General features: G+C 38.6%; 1 protein-coding gene across 5 annotated transcripts in view; it reads right to left on the bottom strand.

Moving 5' to 3' along the window:
• The window catches only part of LOC115210421 (sorting nexin-14), a 196,563-nt gene that overhangs the window by 137,836 nt on the left and 46,158 nt on the right, over positions 1–12,569 (bottom strand). For 3 of the 5 annotated variants that reach the window (XM_036501943.1, XM_036501942.1, XM_036501946.1), the window contains one exon: positions 7,041–7,100. The exons of the other annotated variants lie outside the window; for them this stretch is intronic. In XM_036501943.1, the coding sequence (XP_036357836.1) occupies positions 7,041–7,100 (60 nt within the window). The remainder of the gene's footprint in view (positions 1–7,040; positions 7,101–12,569) is intronic. 5 annotated transcript variants of the gene reach the window in all.

Genomic DNA, 12,569 nt, shown 5'->3' on the forward strand with positions numbered 1-12,569 from the left:
ATTTGCTGTTAATAACAAACAATTAACTTCCCAATCTCTATTTTCTTAAATATATATATACGTGACAGCTAGCCGCTGTTGAGCGCTCTTTTCGTTTTCAGCAGCCTCAGAAGCAACACGTATTTGTTCGTCTCCCCGTGGCCTTTAGGCACAACTTCACAAGCCAGCCCCTACTCAAATCGTCCTGTCGAAAGACCCTTGTCCTACGTCCTGGTTTTTTTGTTGTTTATTTTTTATTTTTACCGTTATTGTTTTTACGTTTTTGTATTCTTATTGGTGTCACGTATTCTGTATTTTTGTTTGTGTACTTCGATCGTTTTCCGTCCTTTCGTTGTATACATTCGAAGCTTTCTTCCAGGGGATCTAATGCGCTTGGCTTAGATTTCCCTTGGCGGGCTGGCCATATCGGAGCAATCTCAAGATTAATCAGCCGAAATTGCTAAGATGATCTGGTTCTTGACTGATGACTGAGGGCTTCGAATGTCCCGTCCTGTGGTTCTTGTGTCGTCTCTGTGGTGTTTCATGTTCTTGTCCATGTCTGTATTTAATTTTACTGTTTACCTATATAATCGGCGGCTACGTATCCACAATTGTCCTTATACGATAAGTATATTTTTTCTCAAGCTTTGATACGACTCTTAATCTGTCTCTTTTTCTCTCTCTCTCCCTCCTCCCTTATTCCACTTCCGTTCTTTCCCTCTCCATCCGTCCCCCCCCCATTCTACGTTTCTCTATCTCTCTCACCTCCGCCCCCTCGATCTGTCTCTTTCTTTCTCCCTCGTCCACCTTCTCTCCTTTTCATCTGTCCCTTTCTCCTGTCTTTTGTTCTCACGTGACAGCTAGCCGCTGTTGAGCGCTCTTTTCGTTTTCAGCAGCCTCAGAAGCAACACGTATTTGTTCGTCTCCCCGTGGCCTTTAGGCACAACTTCACAAGCCAGCCCCTACTCAAATCGTCCTGTCGAAAGACCTTGTCCTACGTCCTGGTTTTGTTTTGTTGTTTATTTTTTATTTTTACGTTATTGTTTTTACGTTTTTGTATTCTTATTGGTGTCACGTATTCTGTATTTTTGTTTGTGTACTTCGATCGTTTTCCGTCCTTTCGTTGTATACATTCGAAGCTTTCTTCCAGGGGATCTAATGCGCTTGGCTTAGATTTCCCTTGGCGGGCTGGCCATATCGGAGCAATCTCAAGATTAATCAGCCGAAATTGCTAAGATGATCTGGTTCTTGACTGATGACTGAGGGCTTCGAATGTCCCGTCCTGTGGTTCTTGTGTCGTCTCTGTGGTGTTTCATGTTCTTGTCCATGTCTGTATTTAATTTTACTGTTTACCTATATAATCGGCGGCTACTACGTATCAATTGTCCTTATACGATAAGTATATTTTTTCTCAAGCTTTGATACGACTCTTAATCTGTCTCTTTTTCTCTCTCTCTCCCTCCTCCCCCTTATTCCACTTCGTTCTTTCCCTCTCCATCCGTCCCCCCCCCATTCTACGTTTCTCTATCTCTCTCACCTCCAGCCCCCTCGATCTGTCTCTTTCTCTCTCCTCACTCGTCCACCTTCTCTCCCTTTTCATCTGTCCCTTTCTCCTGTCTTTTGTTCTCACGTGACAGCTAGCCGCTGTTGAGCGCTCTTTTCGTTTTCAGCAGCCTCAGAAGCAACACGTATTTGTTCGTCTCCCCGTGGCCTTTAGGCACAACTTCACAAGCCAGCCCCTACTCAAATCGTCCTGTCGAAAGACCCTTGTCCTACGTCCTGGTTTTGTTTTGTTGTTTTTTTTTTATTTTTACCGTTATTGTTTTTACGTTTTTGTATTCTTATTGGTGTCACGTATTCTGTATTTTTGTTGTGTACTTCGATCGTTTTCCGTCCTTTCGTTGTATACATTCGAAGCTTTCTTCCAGGGGATCTAATGCGCTTGGCTTAGATTTCCCTTGGGGGCTGGCCATATCGGAGCAATCTCAAGATTAATCAGCCGAAATTGCTAAGATGATCTGGTTCTTGACTGATGACTGAGGGCTTCGAATGTCCCGTCCTGTGGTTCTTGTGTCGTCTCTGTGGTGTTTCATGTTCTTGTCCATGTCTGTATTTAATTTTACTGTTTATATATATATATATATATATATATATATATATATATATATATATATGCACACACATGTATTTTGGGTTTTAAAACAGGGAAAAGAGAATTCTGTGCATAAAAACAGAACATATTTTATTAACTGCAATTGCTTTGAGAGTGAGTCAAATATCTGGCTGGGTATATACATATATATGTTCATACTTTAGTAATTATACCAGTAAAATAAGTTGTAGAATTCCTGGATGCTTTAAGAGTTCACAAGCATCTATTGAGAATAAAATGCCCTAGATACAAATACAAAACTATAGAACAGATGAATTTGCAAAATGTACAAGATCCCATATACATACACGTATGTAGAAGGGTACTAGACATGTATATATAAATGGTGAAGATATGATCACCATAAACCATTTGACCATCAAGTAGGAAATGCTGGACTCTGTTGTTTCAGCAAGACACAACTGTACAGTGTAGAAGTATGGGGAAATGACCATCACCCTGTGGCCACCTGTCTGCAGGATCAAAACTGAAGACTTCAAGTAGCTCCTTCAACAAATTCTACTCACCTCTTCCCCTATTGCCACTGGACTTATGAAGAAACTGTGATGGAGTTTGCTGAACAACCTATGCAAGAAATATTATTGTAGTGCAGTGCCAGTCCTACTCTCTCGTCCTTCAAACTTGCAGTGGTCTCATACAGCATCAGGAACCACAAGCCCAGTAGATATCAACATGCAGGATTTCTATGGAGTGACCTTCTCTTTGATGAGCAACTAAAGAGCTGAAGGGCCGCATCTGTCCTGGGGCCTGTTGAGGGAGTGGGCCTCTGAATGACCTTCTTCCAGAGCTAATTCTATGAGATGCTAATTAACCCATAGCTGAGATTCTGACAGGTGCTACTGCTCCAGGTCAGAGTAGACCTGGGAGCAATAGGGAGCTAAGGGGTGGTTCCTCACTCCCCAAAACCCTGGAACTTCAAAACCAGGGCCCCACAACTGGATGCAGTTTAAAGCCATACACAGGACATCAAGAGAGTCACTAAAAAAGAAAAGGTTTACACCTTATGTGTCTGAGCAAGGAGCAAACTGTATTCAGCAGAACAGTATTTCCATTTTAGTTATAAAATGCGGAAGACTGACATTTGATGTTGTCAATAATTCCATGCAAAGCAGCAGAAGATAGGAATTCCCTAGCCATGAAACATACACTGCATTTAATCAGCACTGGCTTCTACTAACACCTGTGTGCTTACTTCCCTTCAGGTAATTCTCAGGTGTCTTTTAATAAACATGTACAAGAATTCTGTTTAATCACAGAGGGTGTGAGTGTGCGTGTAACATTGTGTGTTCATGCAGGCATGCATTCATGCAACATGTGTGTGTGTGTGTGTGTGTGTGTGTGTGTGCGCGTGTGTGTGTGCATGTGTGTGTGTGTGTAAATGTGTGTATACAAGTGTGTGTGTGTATTTATGTGTGTGCAACATAATGAAAGTGCTGAAATTAATCCTGTAAGAATAATCATCTTTGCAAAGAGGAATCTATCCATAAAACAGAGATTTCTAATTGATTTAATAAAAATTTTCAAAAAAGGAAAAAAAGGTGCTTTGTTATTCTGAAACCATAAAAATAACTGAACCAGACGAAAGAAATTCAACAAACAAAAAAAAACAATAAACAGAATAAATATTGAATTAATGAAAATGTATAAAATTATATTTATCGATGGGAGTTTTGTACCTTACAGGACTAAAGAACAACAACAACAACAATAACCAGGCTTTTGGGACTGAACCAACATCTTTTGGGACCAAATGGCAACAAAAACAACTACATTTCATGAAACTGAACAACAAAATCTACATCTTTTCGGATGAAACTAACAACTACAGCTTTGATGCTTAAACAACCACCATGCGTTATGAAACCAAACAACAACAACAACTATACTTTCTCTGGCTAAAGAGCATTTCTTCCTCTTCTGGTAATGGGAGGGGGAATAAATCATCATCCCAATAGAGTCCAGAAGCTGGCTACCCGCATGGTTCTTGGTCTCAAGCATTTGTCTTATGAAGAAAGGCTGAAGACGCTCGACCTTTATTCTCTGGAAAAACGACGACACTGTAGTGATCTCATTCTCGTTCACAACATCATAAGCGGAAAGTGTAACCACTCAAAAGAGCTGTTCTTCACTCCTGCTCCAGAGCGTGGGCTGCGGAGTCACTCTGAAAAGCTCTATCTACGACAATTTCATCTCAATCGAAGGAGAGAGGCTTTCTCTGACCGGGTTGCGGATCCGTGGAATAAGCTGCCGGACGAGATAGTGAAGATGCCGATGACCGCTCGGTTCAAAGTCTCTCTTGACCAGAAATGGTCTGAACTTTTTGTATGACCACCCTCCCTGTACATAACTCCCTGTCCCCCTACATGGCCTTGCTTTTGCTTTTTGAGCCAATTGAAATTGAATTGAATTGAAAATGACAAGAACAGCAACAACTTTTCTATAGGAAATTTCAAAAGAAGCTTCACAAAGCCATAAAATAGTTTAATAAATATTTAGTTTTATATCAGAGAGTGATGAAGTGGACCTCAAAGACCACGAAAATAAACCTAGAATTCAGCTTAGAAAAATAACCTACATGATAGAATAATTATCATGGTTAAGTTTGTTTCCTAACCACAGTCTACATTGTTTTTTTTTTATGATAGCCTCAGGCCCATCAAAGGCTTGAGCATATAATTTGGCTGAGGGAAACTGAAAGAAGCCCTACATATATCATTAGCATTTAATATCTATGTCCCAAGCTGACATGGGTTGGACAGTTTGACATGATCTGATGAGCTACAGGACTGCATCAAGCTCCAATGTCTGCTTTGGCCATAGTTTCCATGGCTGGATGTAAAGAATGTGCTGGGTGCCTTTTATGTGGCACCAGAACTGGTGAGGTGACCAAGTAATTCAGAAGACAAAGAAAGTGAATAGGAGAGGCGGCCTCATGCCAGGAGGTGAAAGGTCAAAGTATGATTGGCTAGAGAGGAGATACATGGTTACCCCACAAACTCTCAAGAGACAAGGAGGTGAGTAAAAGAATATGGAGAGAGAACTAGGAGGAGTGGGAGGGGCATGTAATTTGATAAGAGGGTGGGAGGAAAGTAACAAATAGTTAGCGATGAGTGTAAGGGTGAATGCAGTGATTACACACACACACACGCATATATCCATATATTGCTGTTTCTCCATCCTGACATCAAGTGGCAGTCGTAAATGAGTGTCATCATCTTACAAGAAGTGTCCTTTGCTTCTAATTTTACATGAAAACATGACTGGCCATGAAGGAAATAGTAAATCCCTTGGAACTGAGTGGGTTAAGTAGCAGGAAGGATATCTGGCCAAAGAAAATCCACCCCAGGGAATTTCATTCAATCCATGTAAGCCTGGAAAAGTGGTCGTTAAGATGATGACGATGGTGATGATATAATTGATTTGAAGCAAGAGCAAATTAGTTCACTGAAAGCATGTACAGACAGACCAATTAAAACGAACTTCCAAGCTAATTAATTCACCCCAGACTAATTAATAACAAAGTCCACCAGACAATTTACTTCACCCATCTTCTCCTTCCCAAAACATTATTTCCCACAGCCATTGACCTTCACACATTCAAGCAGAATGTCAATGACTTAAATTCCTCAATGGTAAAGCAGGATATAGAACGGTAGATTGGTGGTAGAAGAAGATATGGAATGGTAAATCAATGATAAAACAGGATATGAAATGATAGACTGATGGAAGAACAGGATATGGAATAGGAGATTGATGGTAGAAGAGGATATGGAATGGTAATCTATGGTAGAGCAGGAAACACAATAGTTGATCAATGATAGAATATGGAATGGGAGATCAGCGGGAGAGGATATGCAATGCTTAACTGATTGTATAGGAAGATATGGAATGGCAAGATGCTAGCAGAATGAGATACACAATGGTAGATCAGTCAATGGTAGAATAGGATATGGAATGGTAGAGGAAAATATGGAATGGTAGATCAGTGTTATATCAAGATATAGAATGGTAGATTGATGGTAGAAGAGGATAGGCATCGGTAGGTTGATGGTAAAGGAAGATATAGAATGGTAATCAATGATAGAATGGGATATGAAATGGATGATCAACAGTAGAACAGGATATGGTAGATTTATAATGGTAGATTGATGGTAGAAGAAAATATGGAATGGCTAGTCAATAATAGTGGTAAATGTGGAATGGTAGATTGATGGTAGAACAGTATGCGAAACAATGCCAGACTGATTGTTGTTGCAGAATATGGAATGGTAAAGCAGTGAAAATTAAATAATACGCACTTCTGGGATTTGCATTCCTGCAAATTTTGAAAAAGCAGCTCACAGTTTCACCTTCACTAAAAGACACAACCCTTCCATCATAATCAGCAAATATTGAGAACCAAATACAAAGTGTTCATTCTGTAAGTTATGGTTCCACTTGAGTAACCAAATTCTTTAACAGAAACAGAAGCATTTCTATGGACAGGAATACTTTCAATATATTTTACATAAAGACTCCTTAGATTGTTTGTTCAATGATTCTATAAAAATGACTGATAATGGCTAATTACCAATATGGAGCCATTATTTGAACTGACATCTCAATGCCAAGAAGAACGATATAGTAAATTGTTGTTGTTTTTTAATCATAAGTAAAATTAAGAATGGATAATTAAACCATAATTAACTGTGCTGACAAAAGAAAAACGTAAACAATATTAGTTGGCAAACAAATACAAAACTTTTCAGAGAACTACAGCCTTGCATGCTGGGATTCCCAAACTGGGTTTAACTCATGGAAAAGGATTTAGTGAAAATGCTAGATCTATCAACACAACTATGGAAACAAAATGGCATGGTGCTCAAATGCAAGACTAAGGTGCAGTTACCAAGTTGATCTGGAAATATCTTTTTGTAAAAGTGGCAAAAAGTTGACTTTCTGTTCCAATCTACAAAGATAAGGGTTGAAAAAATACAACATAAGTGAAACATTTCATAAATCTACAAGTTGATTATGGATATGGAGTTAATATTCTTGGAAATGAATTCAAATAAAAGTGAAAGTTTGGATTGTGAAGTATAATTGGATGTTTTGGATCAAAAGAAAAATGAATATTTAGGGATTGTCTTATTGATATGGTTTAAGGGGACTTTTATGAATAAAAGAATCATATTCTAAGTAGAGGGTATTTGCCCTCAATGACCAAAATACTGGATGGAAAACATTAACTGTAACCTGGAACTGAAAAGGTTTAACATTATAGTTGACTGTTACAAGACTGATAAGACTAAAAAAAAAAGCGGGGTGGGAATATACAACCATCTGAAAAGTGTCCACAGGAAACAGCAAACGTAAAGTTTTGCAATGGTCTGGCTCTTTGTCGGTTACGATGAATGTTTCAATTGATTCAATCAGCAGAATTAGCCTGTTCATGAAATTAATGGGCAAGTGGCTGAGTACTCCACAGACATATGTACCGTTAACATAGTTCTCAAGGGGACTCAGCATGACACAGAGTGTGACAAGGCTGGCTCTTTTAAATTCAAAATTTTGTAATAGCAGTATTAATAAAATTGAACTAATGGAATCAATAAAATCTTGGATGACCAGTTAAGGGAATAATGGCTCACTGATTGTCTCTCTGCTGTCCCCTTGGAAATTAGATTCAACCCTCTGTGACTTAGTATAGCAGTATCAACATGTGGTGAATGACAGTTGTCAGTTCAATTTTATATTTAAAAAAAAACATCAATTTTGAAATATACTCATCATCATCGTTTAACGTCCGTTTTCCATGCTAGCATGGGTTGGACGGTTCGACCGGGGTCTGGGAAGCTAGGAGGCTGCACCAGGCTCCAGTCTGCTCTGGCAGTGTTTCTACTGCTGGATGCCCTTCCTAATGCCAACCACTCCATGAATGTAGTGAATGCTTTTTACGTGCCAGGGGAGGCTGGCAACGGCCACGATCAGTTGGTGCTTTTTACGTGCCACCAGCATGGAAGCCAGTCAAGGTGGCGCTGATACTGTAAAATATATATCACCAGCATGCATTTAGAATTGGCGCTTGAGTAAAATTGGTTCTAATTGGCCAAAACAATGCCCCTCAGACTATATTTTATGTTCTCAACCAAAGAAAAAGAATTTTATAATTCCATCAACTAAAACAGGTTCTATATTTCCCCTCCACCTTGTCTATAGACACTGAGCCAAATGGAAGTTCTTATTTTTTCTCTTTCAAATTTACGTTTCTCTGCTGAATGGATTGTAGAGATATTCTAGAGCTACACTGAAAGATGGGGTGCAGCTGAAGAAATGCAAAATTTATTTCAAGCACTAGTCTTCTCAAGAACTGTATTCATTCATTTAGACAATTTCCATCTATGTTCTCACTCTAAGGGCTCTCATTTAATAAAACAGCATGTGTGTGTGTGTATAACTATTCGCCACATGGAATTTTTTTCTTGAAGCCTTTCACTATATATACAGAAGGACAGGTTTAGAAATGATTATCTCCCCCTGAGTAGCAACTCTCTTCAGCTCTCTATCCCATTATATACAACTTCTTGCAAGATAACCATATATATATATATATGTTTGTATATATATTATGTTTATGTATTCATTATGCAAGATTCTTGATGTGAACTTGTGTGTTGAAACAGATATTGTTGTATTTGGGGATGGTCATGTTAGCCAACGAAAGCACACACACACTATTTATTCGGCGTTTGCTTGCTTCAGCTTTATTTTATATTAACGAAGGAACTCTTGCACAAATATAATTAATATGAAACAAAGCTGAAGCAACCAAACACTGAATAAATAGTGCGTTTTTTTTTCCATTGGCTAAACTGGCATCATGGCCATCCCCAAATACAACAATATGTATGTATGTATATATATATAGATATATATATATAGTGAAAATACATTTCTTCAAAACGAGATTCTATCAGTTAATATAAGGATATACATATAAGATTCATTTACCTAAAAAGCACCATCCGTATGTGGCCGATGCCAGCGCTGCCTTGAATGGCTTCCGTGTTGGTGGTATGTAAAAACCACCAACCGATCGTGGCCATTTACAGCCTCCCCAGGCACCTGTGCCGGTGGCATGTAAAAAGCACCCACTACACTCACGGAGTGGTTGGCGTTAGGAAGGGCATCCAGCTGTAGAAACACTGCCAGATCAGACTGGAGCCTGGTGCAGCCTCCTGGCTTCCTAGACCCCGGTCGAACCGTCCAACCTATGCTAGCATGGAAAATGGACGTTAAACGATGATGATGATGATGATGATGAAAATCTCCTAACCCCACCCAGTTTTCCTTGGTCTTGAGTTATATTTACATTTTATAGTCTAGTTAGCTAATAACAATATGAAGAAAAAAAAACAAATGTTTTAAGTTCAATAAGTTCATTTCACTGTTTCAATCCCAGGTCAGCTTCTCTTTAAGAATGGAAGCTCAAGAAAAGGGGACACAATTCAAAGCTGTAAAAAAAAAATTTCACTTTTTCATTTTTTAACAGAAAATTTGTCATTAACAACATTCCTGCCAAATCAAATTTTAAAGATTTCTCAAGTGTAATGTTCACTGTCAAAACAAAAACAGCTTTTATTAAATAGTTGTTAAAAAATAAAAATAGTACATCAGACAAAGAACAATCATTGATAAAAACAAAAAACCTGGGGTTTTTAGGATTATATATATGTGTGTGTGTGTGTAATCCATACTAAGCCATACCAGCATGGAAAATGAATGTTAAATGATGATGATGGTGATGATGATGATGATGATGATGGTGATGATGACACCAATTGCAATGAGATTACAAAGTAACTTATATATTCTTTTATTTGTTTCAGTCATTTGACTGTGGCCATGCTGGAGCACTGCCTTTAGTCGAGCATATCGACCCCCGGACTTATTCTTTGTAAGCCTAGTACTTATTCTATCGGTCTCTTTTGCCGAACCGCTAAGCTACGGAACGTAAACACACCAGCATCGGTTGTCAAGCAATGTTGGGGTGACAAACACAGACACACAAACATATACACACACATACATACATACATATATATATATATATATATACATATATATGACGGCCTTCTTTCAGTTTCTGTCTACCAAATCCATTCACAAGGCATTGGTCGACTCGAGGCTATAGTCGAAGACACTTGCCCAAGGTGCCACGCAGTGGGACTGAACCCAGAACCATGTGGTTCGTAAGCAAGCTACTTACCACACAGCTACTCCTACTTTTCAAAAAGTATTACTATGCAGTCACAATATTTAAAAGAAAGATTTTCTTTAAACTTTATTTTTAAAAAATCTTTTTACAAACAAAATGTCACAAATGTTTGAGGAAGAAATATTCCCATTGAGTGTATGAGGTGAGTAAGCAGTTTTGGTATTGAAAAAGTTGAATAACAGACACAATATAAACATTTCTTTCCAAAAGATTTCTGACATTCTGATTTTTAAACAATTTTATTAAATAATAACTTTTAAGAAAATTTATATACATACATACAAATACACATAGGCGTAGGAGTGGCTGTGTGGTAAGTAGCTTGCTTACGAACCACATGGTTCCGTGTTCAGTCCCACTGTGTGGCACCTTGGGTAAGTGTCTTCTACTATAGCCTCGGGCCAACCAAAGCCTTGTGAGTGGATTTGGTAGACGGAAACTGAAAGAAGCCCATCGTATGTATGTATGTATGTATATATATATATATATAATATATATATATATATATTATATATATATATATATACATATATATATATATGTACATGTGTGTGTATATGTTTGTGCGTCTGAGTTTGTCCCCCCCAACATCACTTGTCAATCGATGCTGGTGTGTTTACGTCTCCGTAATTTAGCGGTTCGGCAAAAAGAGAACCGATAGAATAAGTACTAGGCTTACAAAGAATAAGTCCTGGGGCCGATTTACTCGACTAAAGGCGGTGCTCCAGCATGACCACAGTCAAATGACTGAAACAAGTAAAAGAGTATACACCACATCAATAAATTCCATCAAACCTATAAAGCATGGAGAAGGGAATTTTAAACAATGATGATGATTATACACCATACACAGCCATACATATACATCATCATCATCATATACACTTGTATATATATATATATATACATATGGATAATCTTGATACATGTCAAGAGTCAGGCATGATTGTATGGAAGTGCAATCTGCTTCACAACTAAGTGGCTTTAAGTTCAGTGCCACTGTATGCCATTCTGTGCCACCTGAGATTAGCCCCTTGTGAGTGAATTTGGTAAAAGAAAACTATAGGAAGCCAATCATGTGTGTGTGTGCATACACACACATACACACACATGATCCACCTGATTATTTTCACTCTCTTTTCTAAATCTGAGTAGCCATGTAGCCCCTCCCAAAGAAGAAACCTGCTCTGCCCGCTTTTTACATACTGTGAGCCCTTTATCTCCTAGCATAAAGCCATCACCATCCTGTCTTAGGGTTCATGGTCTTGCATACTACAAGGTGGCCTCACTAGTGCTGGTGCTACATAAAATGCACCCAGTCCACACTCTGTAAAGTGGTTGGCATTAGGAAAGGCATCCTGTCACAGAAACCATACCAAAGCCTCAGACACTAGAGAATGATGCAGTCTTTTGAACCATCCAACGCATGCCTGCACGAAACATGGATATTTAATGGCACATGTGTGTGTGTATGTGCAAAAGTGCATGGATGTTGACATTCCTTGTTGATATCAGGACTGATCATTCTGTGCTCTTAAAGGCTTGTAGAATAAAAAAAAAATGTAAGTTCCCTTCCAACCCATACTAGCATGGAAAAATGGTTATTAAATAAACGAATGAATAAATATTATGTAGTTTGCTTCTAAACTACATGGTTCTGGGTTCAGTTCTACTTTGGCCAAAATGTCTTCTAGCCTAGTCTTGGGCTGACCAATGCATTCCGAGTGAAGCTAATAGACAGAAGCTGAAAGAAACCCATTGTATATCTGTGTGTGTTTGTGTGACCCCTTATCTTGACATTGCCTCACAGTTGTAAACAAACGTCCCTGTCATACATGCAGTGTTGTTCATTTCCAGTTGTCAGTGGAAACATGTCCAGCCAAGGAAAAATAGTACTTGATATCTATTTACGAACAATATCGATGACGAGAAGGGTACCCAGCCTTAGAAAGCCTGCTTCAGTGAATTGCCTTACTCATGGAAGTTACGAGGACGATGATACACACACACACAATATTTCTTGTGTTGTGATCATATGAAAAATAAAGCCAAAGGTTGTCAAATCCGTAATCTCATTGACGCCATTACCATACCAAGATCTGCAGCATGGATGTGTTTTGTGTGGAAAACATTTTATATCAAAGATGCAATTCAAAAGTT

The sequence above is a fragment of the Octopus sinensis genome, linkage group LG4, assembly GCF_006345805.1.
Source record: "Octopus sinensis linkage group LG4, ASM634580v1, whole genome shotgun sequence".
In the NCBI taxonomy this organism is placed as follows: domain Eukaryota; kingdom Metazoa; phylum Mollusca; class Cephalopoda; order Octopoda; family Octopodidae; genus Octopus; species Octopus sinensis.